The sequence below is a fragment of the Dendropsophus ebraccatus genome, chromosome 3, assembly GCF_027789765.1.
Source record: "Dendropsophus ebraccatus isolate aDenEbr1 chromosome 3, aDenEbr1.pat, whole genome shotgun sequence".
In the NCBI taxonomy this organism is placed as follows: Eukaryota; Metazoa; Chordata; class Amphibia; order Anura; family Hylidae; genus Dendropsophus; species Dendropsophus ebraccatus.
The window spans coordinates 42,580,237-42,604,166 of NC_091456.1; the positions used below are offsets into that span (position 1 = coordinate 42,580,237).

General features: G+C 39.9%; 1 protein-coding gene across 1 annotated transcript; it reads right to left on the bottom strand.

Annotated features, from left to right (window-relative positions):
• Positions 1-4,226: 4,226 nt before the first annotated feature.
• Positions 4,227-23,564, bottom strand: SALL2 (spalt like transcription factor 2). The gene is made up of 3 exons (XM_069963464.1): positions 23,492-23,564; positions 6,365-9,252; positions 4,227-4,604 (listed from the first exon to the last, which is right to left on the bottom strand). The coding sequence occupies exons 1-3, from the start codon at positions 23,562-23,564 to the stop codon at positions 4,227-4,229; spliced, it is 3,339 nt and encodes a 1,112-aa protein (XP_069819565.1).
• Positions 23,565-23,930: the final 366 nt, after the last annotated feature.

Sequence of the window (23,930 nt, forward strand, 5' to 3'; positions counted from 1 at the left end):
GTTATTGTCATAAAAACAACTTTTAATCCTACAGCGCTGTGTCTAATGGCTGGGGCTTACATTTGTATATGCATTAGGCTGGCACCACCTCTCCGTCCTTCCTTCTCACCCTCCTCATCATTAGGAATGATCCAGGAACATTTACTGCTATTTGAGCTTTGCACAGGTGTATTAACATTCCAGCCCGTGTTCATTATGCACACAGGTGGGGAATAGGAAGCAATCTGCCTGGAGCATTCCTAATGATGAGGAGGGCGGGGAGGAATGACGGAGAGGTGGTGCCAGCCTAATGCATATACAAATGTAAGCCCTGGCCGTTAGACACAGTGCTGCAGGATTAAAAGTTGTTTTTATGACAATAACTGCATCCCCTGCCGAACCGCCCCCAGGACAGATCTTGGATTAAAAGCTATCCGAAGGTACAAGTGGTTTGGGGGGTCAGATTGTGGGTACAGAGTCGCTTTAAACTCTTAATAGCACACAAATGGTGCAGAGATTGAAGGTAAGAAACTTACCTTTATCCTCACTCCCCTGTGTGCAATAGGGACATATCAGCAGGTCAGATGAGTTAGTATATTAACATTTAAGGTTTTTTTTTTGTTAATGCCCAGACTGTCTTAAAAAAAAACAAACACCTGTACTTACCTTCCTCACAGTTATCACAGCGCCTCGTCTCTGCTTCTGTGTTTTGCTTCCTGATTGATGCTGAAGGTGCTTTGTGCCACTCATCTAATCACTGGCTAAAACAGGATGCCAGTGTGGCCTGTTATTGGCTGGGTGACAATGTTGTGTGCCTACCCCATCACCAAAAATTAAGCACAACAGAGACCGATAACTGACACTAGGGAAGTAAAAAGGTGAGTACTGTTTTGTTTTTTTTTAAACACCCTGGGTATATTTATTTAAATAAAAAGGTTTTGCCTGGAATGGTGATGTGATGAAGATCGGAATTATTAGAATACATGCTTATAAAATACAAATGAACAGTCTTTGTATGGAAGAGATTACCTTTATTAAACAAACACATTTCATATGGAAACTATAGTAAAAAAAACTATGTTCTCATAATATGATTTTTGTCCTAACAAAACCAACCGTTACTATATATTTCCTAACGTTAACAGTTTACGTTCGTCTTTAAACACCATGTTAAAGTGTACATATGGATTAATCTACCTAGACTGCAAATACATTGCTTTACTTATCTTATGCTGGTCCTCAGTTACAGGCTAGGTTCACACACAGTAAAATAGCAGCTAAATGCCACCATAATTGAAAATAAAGCAATGTGTAAATGAATGTAAAAATCCCCCAAATGTCTGTATTATGCAAAAGCGTATACTATGTGTATACGCTCCGTCCGGGATCCCATAGAATGAAAGGTAACGTATAATTTCGTAATAATCACGTAATAATTTTACGACAATATACGTTGTGTGAATATAGCCTTATGTTAAAAATACAGCTGTATTTTTACATTCACAATTCTGCAGGACATTCAGGTAAGCTATTCCTGCAGCCCCTGCTGGCTCGATATCGGCACATTACTATAGATGTTCGCACTGCATTGTAGTCCATAGACTGTGGAATATACAGTAATTTGCTGTGTGAACTACGGCCTTTCCCAGAATACATGGCAGCATTACCTAAGTGAAATCTGGGGACTTGTCTTTCTTTACACTGATGACAAGCTTCATTAACTAGTAGTAGAATCCATGCTATAATTCAGGACCAGTAAGAAGATGGTAACTAAATGTATTTACAAAGTGAACATTTGCTTTTAAAAATTGGTTCAGAGCAATGTACAGAGCAGGTAGAGTTATTACTACACAGCTGGAAGCTATAACTATTTAAAGGGGGTTTCTGGTTTTATGTCAAAAAAGCTTAAATGGTTAAATAGCCTAAAACTATTGACTGCCTACCCACAGGATCAGCCTCGGCTCCATATGCTCTCTTTAGTGGTGGTGCTGTGCAACTGCAGAGTAGCTCCCATTCACTTCAATGGGAGCTGCTCTGCAGTTACCCAACACCCCCACTGCAAATAGTTTATGAATCCAAGTAGAGATTAGCGAACCGGGTTCGAGTTCGAGTCGATCCGAACCCGAACGTTCGGTATTTGATTAGCTGGGGCTGCTGAACTTGGATAAAGCTCTAAGGTTGTCTGGAAAACATGGATACAGCCAATGACTATAACCATGTTTTCCACAAAGCCTTAGGGCTTTATCCAACTTCAGCAGCCACCGGTAATCAAATGCCGAAAGTTCGGGTTCGGATGGACTCGAGCATGCTCCAGGTTCGCTCATCTCTAGATCCAAGGCTTCTGGCTGGCTCTGATTCATTGTTTACCTCTGGCACCGCTCAGCTCAACGTGCATGGGTGCAGGGTGTCAATAATTTCAGGCCAGAAAACCATTTTAAAGGCATTATCCTAATATTTAAACCTGTCACCTATGAACTGGAAAGGTTATAAGTATCAGATCATGGGGATCCAAATGCTGGGACTCCACCAATGACAAGAATGGCAATATATATATTTTTTCACTCTTGAAGGGTTATTTACCTTCTTTATTTTGAACAGGACACATTATAATCCTTGTACGGGGTGTCAAGGTGGATGACACCTTACGTGGTGTCTCCATGTTTGGTGTGCTTTTTAAGTGTTTTTAATCTTTTTGGATCTATAAGTATTATTTATATCTCTTTTTTGTACCTGTGGAATAAAGTACTGTTATTTTTTGAGTTTACTTTATGACTTGTGGTGTGCTTACTTACCATATGGCATATACCTTTCTTTGCTTCTTCTGGTATATAGGTTTTCTATATGCCTATTGTTAGCACCCAACCTTATTAATTGTTTTGGCTGTGCATGCCCCCCATTTGTTGTTTTCAAGAATGGAGACCTCAGGATCAGGTGCCATGGATAGGTTATACGTTTAGATTGTGGGATAACAAATTTAATCAATGAATTATGAAAAGTCTGCAACTTTCTAATATACCTTCATCTCCTCGCCATTTCTAGATTACTGTTTGGTGTCAAACCCATTCCAAGCTCTATTGTAAAGCTTACAGCTATGTCAGAACATGATCAGGATTGGTTTTCAAACACTTGATGTAAGGGAGGATGTATCTATTCACTGACAGCAAGCATAAATAGATTATATTAGAGGATTGCCTATCTCTTCATTATACATAAAAAAAGCCTATCTACATAGAGCCAAAAATCCCTAAGGCTGGGTTCACACTACGTATATTTCAGTCAGTATTGTGGTCCTCATATTGCAACCAAAACCAGGAGTGGATTGAAAACACAGAAAGGATCTGTTCACACAATGTTGAAATTGAGTAAATAACGGCCATTATTTCAATATAACAGCAGTTGTTTTAAAATAACAGCAAATATTTGCCATTATATGGCGGCCATCCACTCATTTTCAACATTGTGTGGACAGATCCTTTCTGTGTTTTCAATCCACTCCTGGTTTTGGTTGCAATATGAGGACCACAATACTGACTGAAATATACGTAGTGTGAACCCAGCCTTAAAGTGTGGACGAAAGAGAGCATAGTTATTAAGGGCAGTTATGAGTTTATGAAGGTGCTTTTGAGGATAGAGCAATGCTTTAAAAAAAAAATTGTTTTATGACCACGACCACACAATGGGGGAGATTTATCAAACATGGTGTAAAGTGAAACTGGCTCAGTTGCCCCTGGCAACCAATCAGATTTAACCTTTCATTTTCCAAAGAGTCTGTGAGGAATGAAACGTTGTTGTCCTTTAATCCCCCCAGCAGTCCTATAAGGATTATTAATAAATCTACCCCACTGGTTTTTCTTCTTTCTAAGCTTGGATATACTGCATACCTGTTGCTGTTGTTCTGGCTACTGATGGCCGATGAACAAATTGGCTTCCCATATGGATACTCTACAGCCAACTCTTTCTACCCACTCCAAAATAAGTTTTTCCAACTCATATTATGTTAGAACCCATCAATGTGTTTAGTTAACTGGAATGTAATAGGGCCACTAATCATTAGACTTCCTTGCCGATCTCTAGGAAGTCTTCATTGTGTCTTCCTACTAGGGAAACTCATTGAAGTCAGTACGGCCAAATAAGTCAGTGTCAGTACAGTATTAGATCCCATGTGAGTTCTTAGACCCACTGTTGATTGTTGGGTCACCATATATATACACACAACGGCCCTAAGCCATTATCGTCACATCGGCCTTCTACTTCTCTTCTTTTCCTGAGCTCTCGTATGAAACCTCCGTACCAGCTGGATTTTTTTCTTTTACTTCCATCAGCCCACCAGCAGGAATGTGCCCAATTTTAGCCGCACGCAAGCCAATCAAAGCTGGTGGAGCGATGACAGCGGTCGGAGAGGTGATGCTACCATTCGAAGATGGAGGGCCACTAGTAACGTATGCCGTATATTGGTTCCAGAATGATAATGGGCTAACTCCAACCAGTTGTGTGGGAATATCTCTGGATAAGAAGTCTTGTATCTTCACTGGGGTTCCAGAGAGCAAGGGACCAAGATTATCCAGAGAGAGACGCCTTCCTCTTCTGGAAGAGCTACTATTCCATACATGTGTACTCATATGGACCTGCAGTTGAAAAGAAAGGTTAGAACATATTATAGTGGAAATGAAATACCTGTAGAATTCTTAAAGCTTCCATGTTGAAGCATGTCTCAAATACAAGTTTAGGCCGGGTTCACACTTTGTAAAAAACACGGCCGTATTTCATAACAACCGCCGTATTTGCGTAAACAATGGCCATTATTTGTTAAATAACAGCCGTTATTTGCGCAAATGCGGATGTTTTTATGAAATACAGCCGTGTTTTTTACGTAGTGTGAACATAGCCTTAGGTTGTGTGGGCTATGACATTTTAGATGTTACATATACAAATACATTTTGCTCTGAACCTAGAGGAAGCCAGTAGCCTATTTATGTTTATTTTATGTAGAATTCTATAGTGTGGAGTCGCTTGGGTGGTCAGACGAGGAGGTCTACCACCCTGACCCCACAAATTGAAGCTACCTTGGGGACAATGCTAAGCTACCTAGCTTAGTTCTTTTCTTCCCCATATTGTGTGCACCCGCCATCACTAGTTCGCACAGTGCCATCTGTTTAACTTCATTCCTGTGTTTCAATACTGTAAGTGGATTGTTCAAAAACTAGTCTGAGCCACAGAATATCACAGTGTTTAATTTTTTAGAGGGACTGGTCTGTCCTGGGCAGCTGACTTCCTGTGAACTACATGATGACATCATCACCTATGAAACCCCTTTCCACCAAGCTCTGTATGCTGCTGTTGCTTTATTGCAAGATATATAGTAGTCATATAGGGGGAGATTTATCAAACTGGTATAAAGTAGAATTTGCTCAGTTGCCCCTAGAAACCAATCAGATTCCACTTTTCATTCTTCACAGGTTCTTTGGAAAATGAAAGGTGGAATCTGATTCCAGTTTGATAAATCTTCCCCATAGTTCCCTGAGGCTATGTTCACATCTTCTGTATTAGGCATAATATTGAAGAACTGTGGCAAAAAAGTGCTATTTGTGCAAATCCCAGTAAAAATGTGTGAAAAGAAAAGAATTTAAAAAAATCATTGATTCATTCACTAATTAAAGGTCAAATAGAGCGAACTTTCGGCAACCTAGCCTAACCTCAATGCTTGGAATTCAACTCCCGGCATGCCGCCCTAGGGCTACCAGGAAAATAGGCGTGCAGCATATGGCTATATCTATTTTTTCAGGACGCCAATTCCTCCAAACTCTGGGAGTTGAATGCCAAGCCTTCCAGTTAGGCCACGTAGCCGAACCTGAACACTTTTCTGAAGTTCGTTCAACACAGCAATATTTTTCTAAAATTCACAAAACTGCATATAATATGAACTGACACCAACGCACCGATGAGTCCCACCTGGCCAGACTCTACCAGCCAGTCAGGTGATTAGATTACCAGGTAATCTCATTAGGGGAGCTGCAGTGATGACCTTCCATCCCTTCTCTTTGCAAAGCCAGAGGCTTCATAGGAAATGTAGGCAGCAAATCATTACAGAGGGAAAATACAAATATGGTTGAAAACCTATGCTTAGCACATAGGTAAGCACAAGGCATAATAATAGCATATTCTGCACTATATAAGCAAAATGGATCAAATTCAATACAGATGTTATATCCAGAACTGGTTGTATTGTGTCCTTCCATAAACATTTCTCATAATGTAATGTATAGTGGAATACAGGTATATTATGTGAATGCTTTGACTTGTGCGGTATATATTTTAGTGTTGTGTCATTCAGTGATTGTTACAAGTTTGGATTTCACTGAATAGATACTTCAGATGGAGAGCCTACCTTTAGGTTCCCCCGTGTGGTGAACGCCCTTCCACACATATTGCAGGAAAAAGGCTTCTCTCCTGTATGTATCCTCTCATGTATCTGCAAAGCACTGGCCGAGGAGAACGTCTTCTTACATACTATGCACAGATGCTGCTTAGGGCTGCGTCTCAAAGGAGGGGACAGGGAAGAGGGCACCGTCAGCCGTGGAAGCTGGACCAATGCCAATGTCTGGGTTGGGCTTAATACTTCACTCTTCACTGCGCTGACCAGAAATGTTTGGGCTGGAGTTGGCAAATCTGCACTCGGGTGTTTGGGGCTGCTGATTGGCTGAGGAGGGAAGTTTTGGCTCACCTGGTGTGCTTGGAGCATATGCTTCGTCAGTATGGATGCCTCCAGGAAGCTCTGCTTGCAAACTAAGCAGTGGAACAGCCCATCTTTGGTGTGGCATTTCATATGGTCTTCCAGTGTCTCCTTGCTGGACAGTTTTTCAGAACAGAGAATACATATGTGCGTGTCATCCTTTTTTGGACTTTTCTCCGATACATCACTGATATCAACCTCTGATGTTTGTTTCTTTTCATTGTCGCTTTTATCAGTTTCAGATTTCTCCTTGGCATCTTCCACTACTTTGTCCACACCAGTTTTCTCCTCTACATTATTTTTTGGCTCTTCACAACTGCTCTTCTCCTTAGTTTCTTCAGAAGCTTGTTCTGTGGTTGCATTTTGCTCTGATTCGGCAACAGTTTTAGCACTGTTAGCGGATGTGTCATCCTCCTCATTCTTCTTCATAACTGAAGCTGTTGCATCATCATCCATGCTCGATATCTCTGACTCTACTAAGGCAGCTTTTTCACTTTCCGATTCAGTAGCATCCAGTGAGTCTTCGTCGGTGCTCATTTCATCTGAAAAGTCTGGCATACTCTTGTCTTCTGTAGGTTCAGTTTTGCTTCCATCCCCGTGGGCAATGTCTCCGTTAGGAATCTGCCCATCCAGATGCATCCTTATATGTTGTTGGAGAGTGACTGCATTAGTAAACTTTTTCTGGCAAATTGGACATGAATTTTGGAGTTTTGAAGATAAACTTGATTTGTGACCTACGTAATGTGCTTTTAAATTCCCCTTGGTCGAGAAAGCTCGGCCACAAATCTTACATTTGAATGGCCTTTCCCCTCCATGTTGATTGTAATGAAGTCTTAGTGCCCTGGGACAGCTTAATACTCTTAAGCAAATCACACACTGATTTGGTGCTGTTACCTGTTTATCAATTTTTTCTACCAATTGCTGTAGTTTTGATGTCTCTGAGTATCCCAAAGGATCTACAGCATATGAAAATGGAAAGCTTCCAGACTTAAAATGACTAGCAAGCAATGCCCAACTAGGAAGAGAGGTAACCAGCTTGCTAATTTGCATCCTTCCTGTGGCATCAGTTCCTCCAGTGACTGCCCTTTCTGTAGGAGGTGTGTTTTCATCAGACTTTGCTTTTGGACAACCATTGGAACTCTTGAGTGCAGAGGAAACATCTCCAGATTTCATGAGTACCAGTTTGTTGACTGGTGGCAGTCCTTGGGTACCTGAACTTGAAAACATATTTAATCCCTCAGTGGTCATTATAGAAGGTATTACAGGCTTCTTGTCTATTGTCTCCTCTTCTGCTTTCTCTGGAGGTACTGACATGCCATATGGGAGACCATTACTAGTCAAAACGTAATCTAGATGCTCAGGAACTGGATGTGGATTCATTTGTATATGAGGGTACTTTTCTTTATGTCGATGGAAATGTACTTTTAGATTTCCTCTAGTAGTAAAGCGGTTTCCACATATGTTGCATTTGTATGGTCTTTCACCAGTATGAGACCGTAAGTGAATTTGGAGGGCACTGTCACTGCCAAAAACCTTTGCGCAAAAGCGGCACTTGTGTTTTCCCGATGCTCTTTCTTGTTGGCTTTCACCACGTAGTGATTCATTGTTTTTCTGTTTTAAAAGGCTTGGGGCATTCTCCAGTACTCTTGCCCCTAAAAACAATCCAGTTGGTAAACTGGGTAAGCCTGGTGGAAAAATTGCATGTGGTGTAATGAGTTGGCTTGGTGAGGTGTTTGAAATAGTTGCCTGTCCTGTAGCAGATTTGTCGCAGAACCCATCCATGAATTTGTCTTTTAAATTGGCAATACTCCTGGCTCCAAATGATTGTCCAATGGGATTGTAGAGATGAAGGAAGGATTGCTTAAATGTTTCATCTCTGCAAAATATTTTTGCAGAGTTAGGCACAGATTCAGATTGTTTTGTTGGACTAAAAATAGGTAAAGATTTTGTAGTAGTGTTTTTTTCTGGTGGAGATGTCGGTGGATTTGATGGAGTCATGGAAAGAGACCCAAGCATAAGTACCTGTTGGCATATTTGCTCCGTTATTTGCATTTGATGTATCTGTCTCTGCTGTAGAACTCTTAATTCTTCCAATATCATAGGGATGTTAATGGGAGCTGCAGCAGTCTGACCTCCAGGAACAGCTTCCTGACTCATTGGTGCCAGACCTGCTTTCGGCCCTGAGAGACCTTCCATTATCAGTCCCCCATTTGGAATGAGGAATCGCTGAGATGGGCCCACGCCTTTTTTGTCCATTTCTGGTTTCATAGAGTCCATCATTTGAGAACATGCTTCTCTTTCATCTTGTTCAGTCACCATTGTTTGTTTTCCTGACCCAACACTTTCTGGAGAGCTAGGTCGTGAAGGAGACTCCTCATTTATTCTGATTTGTTGGTTTTTCCTATTGGATTCCCCCTGGTTTTCTACAATTACCACAACATGGTTGTTAAGCGGGCAGCTTTCCCTGTGCCTGGCAAGTTCCGAAGGTTCGTCAAACTGGGCACAACATTTCCTGCACACTTGAACTTCTTCACCTGTGTCCCCTATGAAAAGATTAAAAATTTAATTTTACAAAGGTTCACATTCAAGAATTGGGTTCACATACACTCAAATATTGGTCTTATTACCCAAATGGTAAATGCTCTTGCTCCCCAAGCTCACCTATTTGACTGCAAGCACACTGTCATTATCCTGATGTTGATTGGTGGCTAAATAATACTCATCTACATTATACATTTTGATTTTCAGACAATAAAATTTATATAATAAAGTCTAACTCAGAACATTAGTGCCCTTTATTTTTCATGAAGCCCCCATTTCGATCTTCCTCCGCCCCCACATAAACACACACACTCTCTCTTCATTTAACAGGCCTCTCTTTGTATCCCTGCTTTTGTCAAGCATTAATACTCTGGAGAGAAAAGCCAGCTTCACAGCTCCTGGTAATTGATTTGTATTCACACAAGAGCCAAGGGGACCGACTTCCAAGCATTGATATGGTAATCCTTTCATGGTAACTGTCCCTTGTTCTGGCTAATTTACTCCCGGGTTCTTCGAGCTTAATTAAACTTGTTGAATTGGCTGGGGGTACCAGGTCTTTGAGATACAGCGTCGGAAGAGAAAGTACACAGCACCAAGAAACTGCTTCTTGGAATTTGCTTTCATCTTCTATATGGCTAAATTAATTTACATTGAACAGGCTGTACCTGTGTTTATGTGATTGTAGTTAAATAAGATAGGCCCTCTTGCAATCTGTTTGAATATTGGATTGTCGGGGCTCAACTCTTTGTTAGGTCACTTTTTTAGTTAGTATTTTGCAACAGTACTTGTAAGTCAAAGCTAGTAATGGTTCCAAAAGCAGAAGTGCGAATCATTCCATTATAGTTTTTGACGAAAAATTTTAATTTTTTTAATAATTATGGCTGTTGTTAATGATCGTGGTCATTATTAATGGCTTCATTTAAAAAAAAAATCTAAAAAAGACGTTGTGGGAACATAGCCTCAAAGTGGCCCTAAAGTGGAGAACACATAAATGCTATCATTTTCCATGCAGTCTTTTTGGCTCCAGTAATATTATCATACATATATATCATACATTACCTGTAGCATTCTTTAAAACTGACTTTGAAAAAAAAGTTAATCAGAAAAGTAGTGTCATCATAGATGCCAAATTGTGCTAGCTGCTAGTACTCTTTTCCAGCTGCCATTATAGGATCAAATGAGCTCCCAAATTCAGACTGCAGTTAATGTATAAAAGAATTGTCATCATAATCATCAATGATAATTGTTCAACGACCAGCCCCATCAATGTTTTATTCCCATAAAGCTTGTTAGGTCTCCTACACAAATTTTTTGACTTTTTTTGTGGGTTGTTTTGCACAAGCACTTTTTACTAAAGTTTTTAAACTATGTTGACACACTGTTGACACACAAACTATGTTGACACACTGTTGATATTATGGACGTTTTTAGAAAATAAAACACTTTTCAAATGGCCGTCGTTTTGACTGTGTGGACATAGCCTTATGGAGTATCATGTAAAAAAAAAGGATGTAAAATAGGATTCTGCTCTAGGCATGGTATTTTCTTTTTTTTGTGTGTTCTGACAGAAATTGGCCTTTTATTAATGTAGTAATAAAGGTTACATTTTAAGTGGTAATTTTTCCTTGTTTTTTTCCGGCAAAGAGAGACCGAACAAACAAACCCATGCAAATAATTTATAAGAAGATTGGACACTACCATCCTAATATGTCCATTTCACCAATACTTTTTAATTATGAACAAAATTTTTAAACCTATTAATTTGTCTGGTTTTTGTGCAAGTTATTATATGTAAATCTGAAGTATACATTTTTTTTTTAGTATTGACCATATTGGCCACTATTTGAGTAGAGTTTGCTTCATTCAGAGTACTATAACTTTGCCCTTGGGTCCCATTCCGCAGTACTGTGGAAAAGTTTTAGACAGTTGTAGAACAAAATGCTGCAAAGTAAGACGTCTCCCAGCAGCAGGACAATTTCATCATAAACTATATTCTGTGTAAAGAAGAATCCTTTAAGTGACTCTACAGAGCCCTGATGTCAGTATTATCAAGTCTTGCTGGAATTACAGAAGAGATTAGAGTTAGGATCCTATTAGACAGTCCGGAAATTGGGCAATAAGGGCTGCATGGACATCGTTAGCGATGTCCATGCAGCCCTTGCCCAAACACCTGATATCTTACCTCTTCCTGCTCCTGGTCTTTTCTCCTGTGCTCCGCAGCTTCCCACTCCCGGTGGAAGCAGCGTCTGAGCGTCCTGTCAGCTGACAGGCCACTCAGCCTATAACACGCCTGGACCGCTGAGGCCTGTGATTGGCTGAGTGACCTATCAGCTGACAGGACGCTCAGACGCTGCAGCCGGCGGGATCGGGGAGCTGTGGAGCACAGGAGAGAAGACTAGGAACGGGGACAGTTAAGGTATCAGGTGTTTGGGCAATCGTCGGTGCCTGATGATTTTAGGTCCAAACCGATCATTTCATCTGCTGATCGTTGTCTCGGAGCGATAATCAGTCGAATTAGCCCAATTTGGCTGGTTATCACTCCGTGTAATAGGGCCCTTAGGGTCCTATTCCACGGGCCAAGCAGGGCCCGATCAACGATGTAAACGAGCGCCGATCTGATAGTTCGTCGCTCGTTTACTGGGCCTATTCCACGGCCCGACAATCGTTTAGCGAGGGCTGCAAGGACATCGCCGATTCGGCCGATTATTACTCCGTAGAATAGGCCTCTTAGTCTACATCCACAAAAGGTCTGTAGTTGGTTCTCCAAGATGTTTGGAACAATCTCCCTGTTGAGTTCCTTCACAACCTGTGTACAAGTACCTAGAAGAACTGATGCTGTATTAAAGGCAGAGGATGGTCACAGCAATTCATGATTTCTTTTAGATGTCTCTTCTGTTCATTTACTTAGCATTCTGTTAATTGATAAAACTAAGCAATGATTTTATCTTTAAATGGTAGGCATTTAAACGAAAAGATAAATCGCTAAGAAAAGTCGTTAATGCGATTGAAAATAAGATTGTAATTGTGTTAGTAATGTATACGGTGACCGATGAGTGTTTACACTGAAAGAATGATTAACAATAATTTTGAGGTCACACATTTACACCATAAGGCTGGGTTCCCACTACGTGAGACACCGACCGTTCTGTGACAGTGAAGTTCATCCTGGCCGCTACCGCAGTACTGGCCGCATGAATTTTATTTGTGCTGAATTAGGATGCGGGCGCATCCGTGTGTGCCTGCATCCCAAATGACCATGCCGGAGCCACACTCTCCACTGTGTGACCTGTCAGGCTTGTGCGGCCGCTATTTAATGAATAGTGGCTGCACAAAACTGACATGTCAGACTTTCCTGCGGCCGCTAGGGTTACCGGCTGGAGTGTATACTATGTCTATACACTTCAGCTGGGATTCCCTCTGACTGCAGTGCAACATAACTTCTCTATTAATTAAATCCGTTTTGCAAATCGGCAAAAAATGCTGTGATTAATAGAAAAGTTACATTGTGTGAATGTAGCCTAAGATTGTCGCTTAAATTCGAACAATTTATTGCATGATAATCAGAAGGCCCTTTAACTATTAACACTTATATTTTTTAAAAGAATTTAAAATTATGATATTAAACTCAGGTGTCAGAGGGGTGCTTTGTACAAAGCGAAACTGATCTGCGCTCGCATCCCTAATCATCTCTTAAGCACATCTCTAGCTGTAATGCCTTCTCTCTCCCCCTCCCATCCCTATCCATTCTTGATTGACAGTGAACTTTGAGCAATGAGCCCTGCTTCCAAATCTTGCACCCAGGCTGCGCAAATTGTGTGCAGGTGCAAGATTTGGAACCATGATTTATTGATAATAGCTGACGGTCAATGAAGCATGGATAGGGGTGGGAGGGGGAGCGAGGAGGTGTTACAACTGTGTGAAATACTACGTATGTACATAGCCTTAGCTCAGTGTATGATAGGGTGGAAGACTGTAAAAAAAAAAACTAAAAAAAAAAGTAACTACAAAATTAAGTAAAGCTCATCTCTTGTGATCTAATCCACCTTAGGCTTAAAGGGGTTATCCAGCGCTACAAAAACATGGCCACTTTCCCCCTACTTTTGTCTCCAGTTTGGGTAGGGTTTTGAAACTCAGTTCCATTGAAATAAATGGAGCTTAATTGCAAACCGCACCTGAACTGCAGACAACAGTGGCCATGTTTTTGTAGCGCTGGATAACCCCTTTAATTAGACATATGGGAGGACACCTAAACGGAAATGTTTTTATGCCTTGCTGTGATTCGTGTAAACCATACCATGTTCTGTCTGTCATTGTTTTATTATCAATTAGATAAAAACAAAAAAGTTGGCTCCTTATATATCCCCTCTAGTTACAGCTGAGAAAACCTATCCTGTTAAAAACTTCCAACCCTGTGTTTTTTGATCCATGACATGCATTACCTACATTAAGAAGCATGTCGCAAGCTTCTACATTATGTTTTTCAACCCTGTACTCATTGGGATGACATCATATGCAATTTTTTGTCAGCAAGCCATTTATTGCTGCTTTACACACACCGCACAATTGTACAATGATTGACAGGAAAGCATTGAATGAAAACTGTGTGAACCAAAAATCTCAGTGTGAATGAGAAGTCAGAACTTCCTAGCTGTTGCCACCTGCGAATCCCAGACTGCAGCACAGGCTAATTAGAGCAAATCACAGATTTTTTTTTTTCCCTCTGGAGTATGGCAGAATTGAGTACATAGGATTAAATAGTAGTATACACACTCTGGTTATGCTGCCATTATATTAATTACTTATTAAAACACGTCATAGTGTTACAAGCATTTATGCATGCTGGAGGTTTCACAGTTTTTACTTCTTTGCACCCCTTTCAACTATATGAGTGTCCCCAGGACATCCATACAGCTGAATAGTGACCCACAGGCTTTCTGCTCCGTCATACACTTTCCAAGTCAGTAGGCACTTTAATCTGGAACAGCTACATTGCTAGAACTGGCTTTGTCCTAGATATCCAGAAAACCGCCACGTTCACCTGTATTTGTGTCCTGGAGAGGCAGATGCATTTCAATACAATGGGGTAGAAGTGAAATATCATCTCGCCTCTCTGCTATTAACTCTGTTAGGCTGCAGGGACTTTAGGCCTATAGCCTAGGAGCTGCAGGGATGGGATCCTGTCATAGACTGGTCTGATGATGTTATGTTATCATATCTGCCTGGGGAACTGGGCCCTGATTTTTTTTCTTCGCTACAAAAGCAGGAGGCACTAATGGGGCATAATTTCTAGCAGGGCCATTGGGGGTGTGTGTATATATATATATATATATATATATATATATATATGTATATATACACACACACACAGGGTCAGAAATCTCTGGATACCCTTGTATTTCAGAAAGAAGAGGCAAAAGTACATATCTGGGGGAACAGCAAGTAAGGAGTGAGGGCTGTATCTTATAGACTATGTACAAAACATGGCCGCCTTTTTGAAAGCCGCCATATTGGATCAAGAGAAAGTTTTTCCAATGGGAAGGTAGTTGTGTAGCATATTAGACAAGACAAGAATTGTCTCAGAAATTCAACGTAGTTATAATTACATATGTAATCAGAATTACAATATATAATGTGGTTCAAAAGTTATCATAAGTTACCGTGCAGAAGCACTGACAGAGCCATTGGCTCCCTCTCTGTCAGTCACTCTTGTGGCCGCAGCGGTCACAAGAGGCCGCTCTCTGTCTATGGTGCCGGTGCTCAAATGACGTCACTGGAGCGCCGGCGCCAGGACAAAGGGAGAGCGGCCTCTTGTGACCGCTGCAGTGCAGCCACAAGAGGGGAAGAGAAGAGGAGACGCCCAGACCCAGGTGAGTATAACTGGTTTTTTTTTTATGTTACATGCTATATGGAAGGGGGAGCACAGGGGGACTATATACTACTGGGGAGCACAAAGCGGGGGTCTATATACTACTGAGGGAGCGTAAAGGGATGGTTATTTACTACTGGGGAGTGCACAGGGGGGCTATATACTAGTGGGGTAGTGCACAGGGGTCTATATACTACTGGGGGAGCGCATAGGGGGCTATATACTACTGTGGGAGCGCACAGAGGGGCTATATACTATTGGGGAGCACACAGGGGGGCTATATACCACTGGGGAAGCGCACAGGGGGCTATATACTACTGGTGGAGCGCACAGGGGGTGCGATATACTACTGGTGGAGCACAACGAGGCTATATATAACTGGGGGAGCGCACAGAGGGGCTATATACTACTGGTGGAGCGCACAGGGGGCTATATACTACTGGGGGAGTGCACAGGGGGGTTATATACTACTGGGGGAGTGCAAAAGGGGCTATATACTACTGGTGGAGCGCACAGGGGGACTATATAAGGGCTGTTGAGAGAGCAAAAACAGCAGTTTTCCCACTAATAAACATCAATTCTGTATGTAAATAGTTCAACAACGTTTGTTGTTAACAAAACAACACATTTACCACTGATGTTGAGCTCGGACCTTCACCTGACAACAGACCCCATCAAGTGGATCTTTAAAAGTTGTTGAGTACCCCTGCACTAATGTATGAGCTCTGTGTATATATTTGGTGGAACCTATATGCCTGAGAATATGCTACAAAACAGAATAAAACAGAAAAAAGTTTTCTATATAAAGTTAGAAAGATATAGGAATGACCCAGAGTCCCTCCATAGCAGCCATATTACAGTTTTGTGCTGGTCATAACTGTAATAAAGTTATATTCATGGGATCTAAGACTTTGTTCACAAGTACCTTCTTCTTCCACTTTTGTTGTGGAATTTGCCAAGATTATTTTTTACCACTTTTATTTTCTATTACAGTAAAATATTTTACTATGGGGCGATCTTCCAGACTGGAATTCCCTCTAAGAAGACAGAATGTAAATCTACTCTCCAAACAGCTGATCTGAATGGCTGCCATGCAGTACTAAGTACCCCGGCAATGGTTAATGCAGGACACATCCCCTTTAATGAAATTTCTACAGTAATATATAGTAGATTTTATGTAAGCAGCATAGTCTATAGAGTTAATAGCATACACTAGGTTATAGATATTATATTCTTTTTTCTCATTTCACTCTTCTGTAACTTCTTTCATTATCAGTATTTAATATGCCAATATACATTACATAGGGATTGCCCCAGATTATAAAAAGTTATGATCTACTATTGCTCTCATGTGCTCAACTTCCAGGAAGTGCTGACACAGTGATACACTGCTTAAAGGGGGGTGAGCTATGTCATTGGGGCTGGGACCATATTGCGGCACTGCATGTGGGAACCCATGTCTGCACGCGTCGGAGTTGTCAGAAATTTGGCCAACTATTAGTTGGCTTAAACCACACACAGTATCTTGCGCCAAAATTCTGGTGACTTTTTGATGTTGTAAAGTCGAAACCATGTCCCTTTATATTGTACATGGAGGGGGTGTCTAAAACCCATAATAAATATGGCGCAGGACTGAAAAATTACAACATTTGGAATAGTAAAATTTCCCCAATGGTTATACAGGTTGTTTGTTCCAGACGGATTAGACGATAAAAGAGGATCAGCTGTTATATTTGTATCGCAATATACGAATAGATACAATCTGTCCAATCATTTCCGCAAAAGTTTCCTGTGTAAAGGTCTATTTCTACTTTATATAGGTCATATAGCATGTGTCCTAAGTAAAATAGCCCAAATCCCTTCACTTTTCGAGCTATCCAGGTGAGGCAGCCCACCCTCTTAAGATGACCTAAGGAAGCCGTGTGCGTAGATGCATGCTCTTACTTCATTCACCCCCTCCTCTCCTGCCTTCCCCCCTCCTTTACTTACACTTTTTCTCCTATTCAGATCCTGGGAAAAAGATTTTGCAGCTGGCTGAACTAAGGTTGTGAGTCACAAAAGCCCCCTCTCATCACAGGGACAATGCAAAGAAAGTGTCCCAACTCAATGAGCTGAGAATGGAGCCAACCCCCCTGAATTCCCATCCCAGCTTTGCTGCTGACTCTACAAGCCAGAAAGGCTTTATCTCATCCACACTGTGTGTGGCCTTGCATTAATATTATGTATTTGTGGCATGCCAACATATTCCACACTACCTTGTAAGAGACTACTCACAATGAAGTCTTGGGCACTTTTCAGACCCTTATGGAAATGTATATTTTAGAATACACTAAGCCCATCCAAATCTACTTCTCTTTATGTTCTCAGTATCATGGGGACGTTACAGGTTTACTTTAATATAAAAGTAACTCAAAGTTACTTTATCGGCTTATTTGAACTCCGTCTCCAGCAGTTCTTGTCTCGATTGAAAGGGATTTTCCATTTTTAGTGTATAGAGTTTATTATTTGCAATTTTTCACCAAACTTAGTGTATCATTTCAATATTTTTTTCAAAATCTTTGCTTGCTGTCAATCATTTGGAACTTTAACTCTTCATTCCCAGAGACTAAGACTCCTGGTCATGTGATGACTGGCCTGGTTTGTTAAGCTTTGATAAGGGTTCTATATCAGGATTTTTTTTTTATTTATTTTTTTTATCCGTGTATTGGAAGTCACATGTTAGCTAATGATGAAGGTTTGAGTAACATTAAGATTTTGAAACCTATTATGAATCCAATAAGTATATCAGAAAGTCAAAGAACTTTTTGTTAAAGCATTCCTGTCATTGAAGTTAATTTCACCCAGTTATACCTAATGATTTGAGGGGTTTTTAGCAGTGAAAGCCTGACCACTTGTGTCTACGTGACATGTGAAAAGGGGGGTCTCATTGGTCAGACTTTACACAATCATACACTTCCCACTCAAGGTCGCAAAACCCCTTTAAGTTTTTTTGGCTGAAGCCAAAATACCCCATTAAAATGTAAAAAAAACTGAGATATCCTTCATTGTAAATAGCAATAGTTTTTACCAATTGCAACCAATTATATATATATATATATATATATATATATATATATATATATACTCATTTTGCTATCATTTTTTTCATATGATAGACCTAGGCGGCTTATTTTGGCTTCCTTAGTTATATAAAAACAAGAGTACCTTCCTAAAATTTAGTTTTAATGTAAGCTGTAAAGGTTAGTTAAAAAATGTCACCTAATATGTTGAGAACACTAGTCCTCATGAGCACAAGCTCAATGTCCGGTGCACATAGCATTCTATGTGAATTTAATTAATTTAAATTAAAACAAGAATTTAAATTAAAACAATTAAAACAAGGAAAAAGTTGTGCAACATGCCATCATATTTAGTTTAAGACTATCCCGGAATATAACTATATAAAAACACTATACTGAGTGCATGAGGCCTAATTCTGACTTCTCTTAAGTCAAAAATAGCATATACAGCATATTCCAATTTTCTCTGGAAATATTGTGTGAATGGAATTTTGTAAAATGCCACTGATTTATATGAAATATATTTTGGGTCTAAATGTGACCTTATGCTAAAAGAAATCAGCATTTTAGTCCTTATTTCCAAAAAAATGTCCTAAAATAGCTTACTCAACATTTGTTATTAATGCATTTCTTATTTATTTAACCAGTCCCTTCTAACAGGAGATGATTGGAGAATGGCCAGTGTTTTCCTCGCCAAAGATAGTAGAAGAGAGGCTACTGGCTAGTGAGCTCTGGGCAATGGTATAGTGAAAACTTTTCTTAGAAAGGAGGATAATTGACCACTAAGTACCAATGGACCTAAACCAGCATGGCATGGCTTTACTGAGGGACGATAATGTCAGACTAAACTCATTGATTTCTTTGGCCATGTTGCAAAAGTGCTGGATGAAGGTGGTGCCGTGGATATTTCCTTTTTTAATTTCAGCAAAGCCTTGAATGTAGTGTCATGTAAAGAGTTAAGAGAGATAAGGTATTAAATTGGACTTAATTCCTGGATAGTTCAGTGGATTTGTGTTTGGCTGAAGGATAGATATCAGAGGGTTGTTGTAATGGGGTATATTCTAAGCAGAGACTGGTTACAAGTGGTGTGCCACAAGGGTCTGTTCTGGGTCCTATTCTTTTAATATGTTTCTAAGTGACCTAGGAGAATATTTGGTAACTAAGGTTTGTCTGTTTGCCGATGACAATGGATTGATTTTCCTGGAGGTGTCTGTAATATGTAAAATTATTTCACATTAGTAGATAAATGGTAAAAACAATTTAAACTGCAATACCTTCCATATGTAAAATAATGCATTCGGGGAGAAGGAATTTATCTATCGTATTGGCAGTTCTGTGTTAGTGAAGACTTCAGATGAGAAGGATTTAGGGGTAGTGATTTCTGTCAGCCTTAAAATGAGTCACTACTGCAGCCAGGTGGTAGGGAAAGCCAATCATATGATGGGCTGTATAGCTAGAGGTATAACCAGTAGGAAGAGGGAGATTGTGATCCCACTATATAGAACTCTTTTTTTCCCACACCAACCAATCGTAGCTCGTGTTTTGTATCTTAACGAGCTCTGGTAAAATGAAATGATTGGTTGCTGTGGATAAAAAACAGAAAGCATGGGTTTCAGGCCACCGTGTCCAGTTCTGGAGACCTCCTACAAATTGATATTGTCAAAATAAAGCGGGTCCAAAGATGTCTACAAAAATGGTGGAAACTCTTAAACATAAAGCATATAAGGAAAGACTTTAAGAACTATGGGGGGGGATTTACTGAGACTAAAGTTTCATATGCCAGGCCTAAGTAACCCAAACCAGTGTATTCTTGCGCTGGATTTATTAAGAGACATATGTGTGTTGATAAATCTAGGCAGACGTCTGAGACCACCTGTGCAGCAGCAGCAGAAATCTCAGATTTCAATCTCAATTTATGGCTGTTAACAGGTATAAGTTGCAGGTGCATCAGGTGCACATCTTCCCCCTAGGTGCTTGGAAGAAGTATGCCTTAGATAAACATGTATCTATAAAAACAAAATGGGGATGATGTAGGGGAGACTAGATGGGCTGGATGTTTTCCTGCCATAAAACTTATTTTTTTTACTAATGAAGGAATTAACACAAAAACTGTGGTATTAGGTGTATGTTGCCTATACTTATATGAACCTAAAATGTAAAAAATATGGTCTGTTTATGTAATTCCTTTCTATGATTATCAATATATACCTTGTTTCACACTTATTTACAGAGTCTTTTTCTATTTAGTTGCATCAGTTGTTATAACCAAAATGACAACAGGAAGTGGGACTGTATCGGTTGTCTTTTCCAAATCCTGTACTGTTGGCCTGTTCTATCAACAGTGACCCTATATCAGTGACCCTATATTAGTTACCCTATATCATCTGTTGATAAGAAGCTAACTGAAAAGCGACAACATTATCAACAACATTTTGACAACAATGGCAGCAATCTCTGTACCATTATTCTTGGAGGGGCTGGAAAAAATAGACACCATAAAACTTTCCCTATACTTTTGGAGTCCAGTAATCCATTAAAGGGAACCTGTCGTAGTAAAAAAAAAACAAAAAAAACTTTAGACATGTCAGAGGGACATGTCAAAAGTTTTGACCAGTGAGAACTAGCCGAAAGACGTAGGTGGCAATACCCTGCACTTCCTCGCTGTCAGTCATCTCTTTCCTGGCAACCACATAGACTTATAATGGAGCTGCCTAGAAAGAAATTGTTGAGAGTCGGGGAATGAAATGTGCTACCGTGCGCTTCTTCTGGCTCATTCTCCTGATCAGTGGGGGCCTCAGCAGTAAGAGTACGACAGATCAAATCTTTGGACATGTCCCTGTGATATGTCATACATTTTTTTTTAATAACAGTGCTCATTTAGGCAGAAGAAGGTGTCAGGGAGTCAGGGAGGTCTTCCAGAAATGAGCTTGAAGGAATGGGGCTGGATCTCCTGAGATCTCTAACTTTACAGTAAGGAGCTAGAGCTACAATCTGGTAACCTGACACAATGACTAGTTTGCTTAAGCCTCATTGATATAATATCGTGTAGACATGAAACCTCATCATATTATTTATATGTATTACTTTAATCAATATAGCTAGAGAACTTTACTCAGAATACGGTATTTAGACAATACAGTTATGTTGTAAAATGAGAATGTGCTACCTAATATTTATTTGCTAATGCTAAAGTGCCATCTACTAAAAGTGATTAAAACACATAATAAATTAGGAAAGAAAAAACCAATACCCCATTTTATAGATAGAATTCTGGTGCAGACACATTAGTACATCTGGGCCAATGTGTTGTTTATTATGTGCTTTAATCAAGTTATATGAATAGAGATGAGCGCAACTTAACCATGTCCGAATTAGATATATGTATATCGGTGGCTAAAAAAGTTGGATGCAGCCCTAAGGAGTCCAGGAACACATGGATACTGCCTATGGCCTATGGCTGTATCCATGTTTTCAAGGACTCTCTAGGGCTGCTTCCAACTTCTTCAGCCACCAGTATTCAAATGCTGAACGATCGGACTTGAACATGATCTAGTTGCACTTTTCTCTATTTATGAACTATACAACTCTTTGATGAGGCTGTGGGAAGATCATAATGTATATTCATTTTAAAATGGGTTATCCAGGATTAGAAAAACATAGCCACTTTTATCTAGAAACAGCGCCACTCTTGTTTTCAGTTTGTGTGTGGTATTGCAGGTTAGTTTCAATGATGTGAATGGAGCCGAGATGCAATACCACACACAACCAGACAGCTGTGGCAGCTATGGCTTTCTTATCTTGGACAACCCCTTTGGGTATAAGGAAAGAGGATGGATATGGAGGGGAAACAATGTTTAGAGCACCCAGTTGCCTACAGATAACCTTTAGTATCCCACAAAGCAAACTTTGGCACAAAGTATATAATATAGTGTAAACTTTATATGGTCTCGTATTTCTGGACTTCATTTAATTTGATCATTCTGGCCCTTTTGCCTTTGTTAGCAAAACCGCCATTCTGTTTAATACAAATGCAGACACTCTACTAAAAGAGGTGGCTATGGCATTGGGCAGTTGTCCTTTTCCTTTATTACCATTCACTCTTTTAACAAGGAGTTGAGGACAAGCTGAAAAAAAAAGGAATTCCTACATTGTATTGATGGTGGTATATGGTATCATTCAGCATGGTTTCCTTAAGGTTGGCTGTTGTGTTTTCACAGAAAATCAGGAACTCATTCCAAAGAAAGAAAAACTCTAAAGGAGGCCTATATATTTCTCTTTATGGTGTCCGCTCCTGCCGCTGTGAACCTGTACCTATCAGTAAATTTATAAAAGTGCCCAATATTAAAAAAAAGACTGTTTTAGTTACCTAACAATTAGATCTTTTTGAGTTGCATCTTAGTTCTTTGAATAAGAATTTTCACTGACCAACCAGAGAAGTAACTTAAATATATGGTAATTCTTTTGCATGCATTAAATTAAAAAAAAGCGACTCTCTATACAGAATATATATATAGATTTTAGATCAAAATTTTGTTTAGATTAGTTTAAGGCCTTACATAGATATAAGTAACACAACTGTAGTTTGTATTGGAAATACATTCCCATCATTACTTGATAGAATCCCGTGCTTGTATCAACTTTATCGTTATTGGGGTCTGTTTGGGGATAGGGATGTCATGTTTTGTGCTACGAATACAGAGGGATAGGTTCTGTATAGGTTAGGGAACAGATGCTGCCTTAGGATAGTAGAAGACTACAAAAATAATGATAGATTACTGTAATACTGTTGAACATGTGTAGGCACATACTGTACTAACTAAAATACATACTAAAGATAAAATACACTTATCCCGCCTCCTGCTTCTATATCTATTAGGCCACATTTACAACATGGAAATTTTACTTAGTTTTTATTTTATCTTTTTTCCTGTCTACTTTTCCTTCCTTTAAGATTGACTCCTTCTTTTGAAATGTTTAATATGCAGACTGCATCCACCTGCTGTATGAACTCAGCCCAAGAAGAAGAAGAAGAAAAAAAAGAGAGGTGGATTTCTGCATTACGTCTATATAATGGATACCACTCAGCGTGTATGACAATCATAGGACAATACTATGAAACACTTGCTATAAGTATATATGCTAGAGAAGTATACAGTAGAATATCACAGTGCTTCCTATGTATATTGTATCTAATGCGGTGATAAGTTAAAATGAAGTTTTCAATGTTTTCAATATAAGTTGGCAAACTTTTCCCATGAGACTAATAAGAGGAGAAGTAGTAGTGTCCCCTCCTTCCATCCCATTCTTTCTCCTTACCATTCTCTGAAGAGGTCGAGTTGTCACAGTCTGAGATGAGCTGCTGAGGTTTCCTCTGTTTCCTGCGTGACATTTCAGCCACACCACGTCCACAGAACAAGTGCAGAACCTGATCTGTGCCTGCTCCTTCACAATAGATGAGACCCTCCTTTGTTCCCTTTCCTGCTTACTTCTGGATGGCACTTAACATATGTAGTCTCTCCCTTTCATACCGCTCTATCTATCTATCTATCTATCTATCTATCTATCTATCTATCTATCTATCTATCTATCATCCATATATCCACCCTTCAGAAATGTGCTAGGAACTTTCTTTGTCTCCCTGTAGCATATTTAATCTCCCCCTGTGTTTGCTTTATCGGAAGCCCCTGTCCCAAACTCTCAGGCACATCACAGTTGGTCAGCGACTAATCAGACACTCCTACTTTCTCCAACTCCC

What these genes read in the sequence shown, in the direction of transcription:
- SALL2 (XM_069963464.1), bottom strand. Translation starts at nt 23,564, where the DNA reads ATGTCACGCAGGAAACAGAGGAAACCTCAGCAGCTCATCTCAGACTGT. An exon ending in CTCGACCTCTTCAGAGAATG is followed by an intron (nt 9,253 to 23,491) that starts GTAAGGAGAAAG and finishes ATCTTTTCATAG; the next exon opens with GGGACACAGGTGAAGAAGTT. An exon ending in CCACACGGGGGAACCTAAAG is followed by an intron (nt 4,605 to 6,364) that starts GTAGGCTCTCCA and finishes TTTCAACTGCAG; the next exon opens with GTCCATATGAGTACACATGT.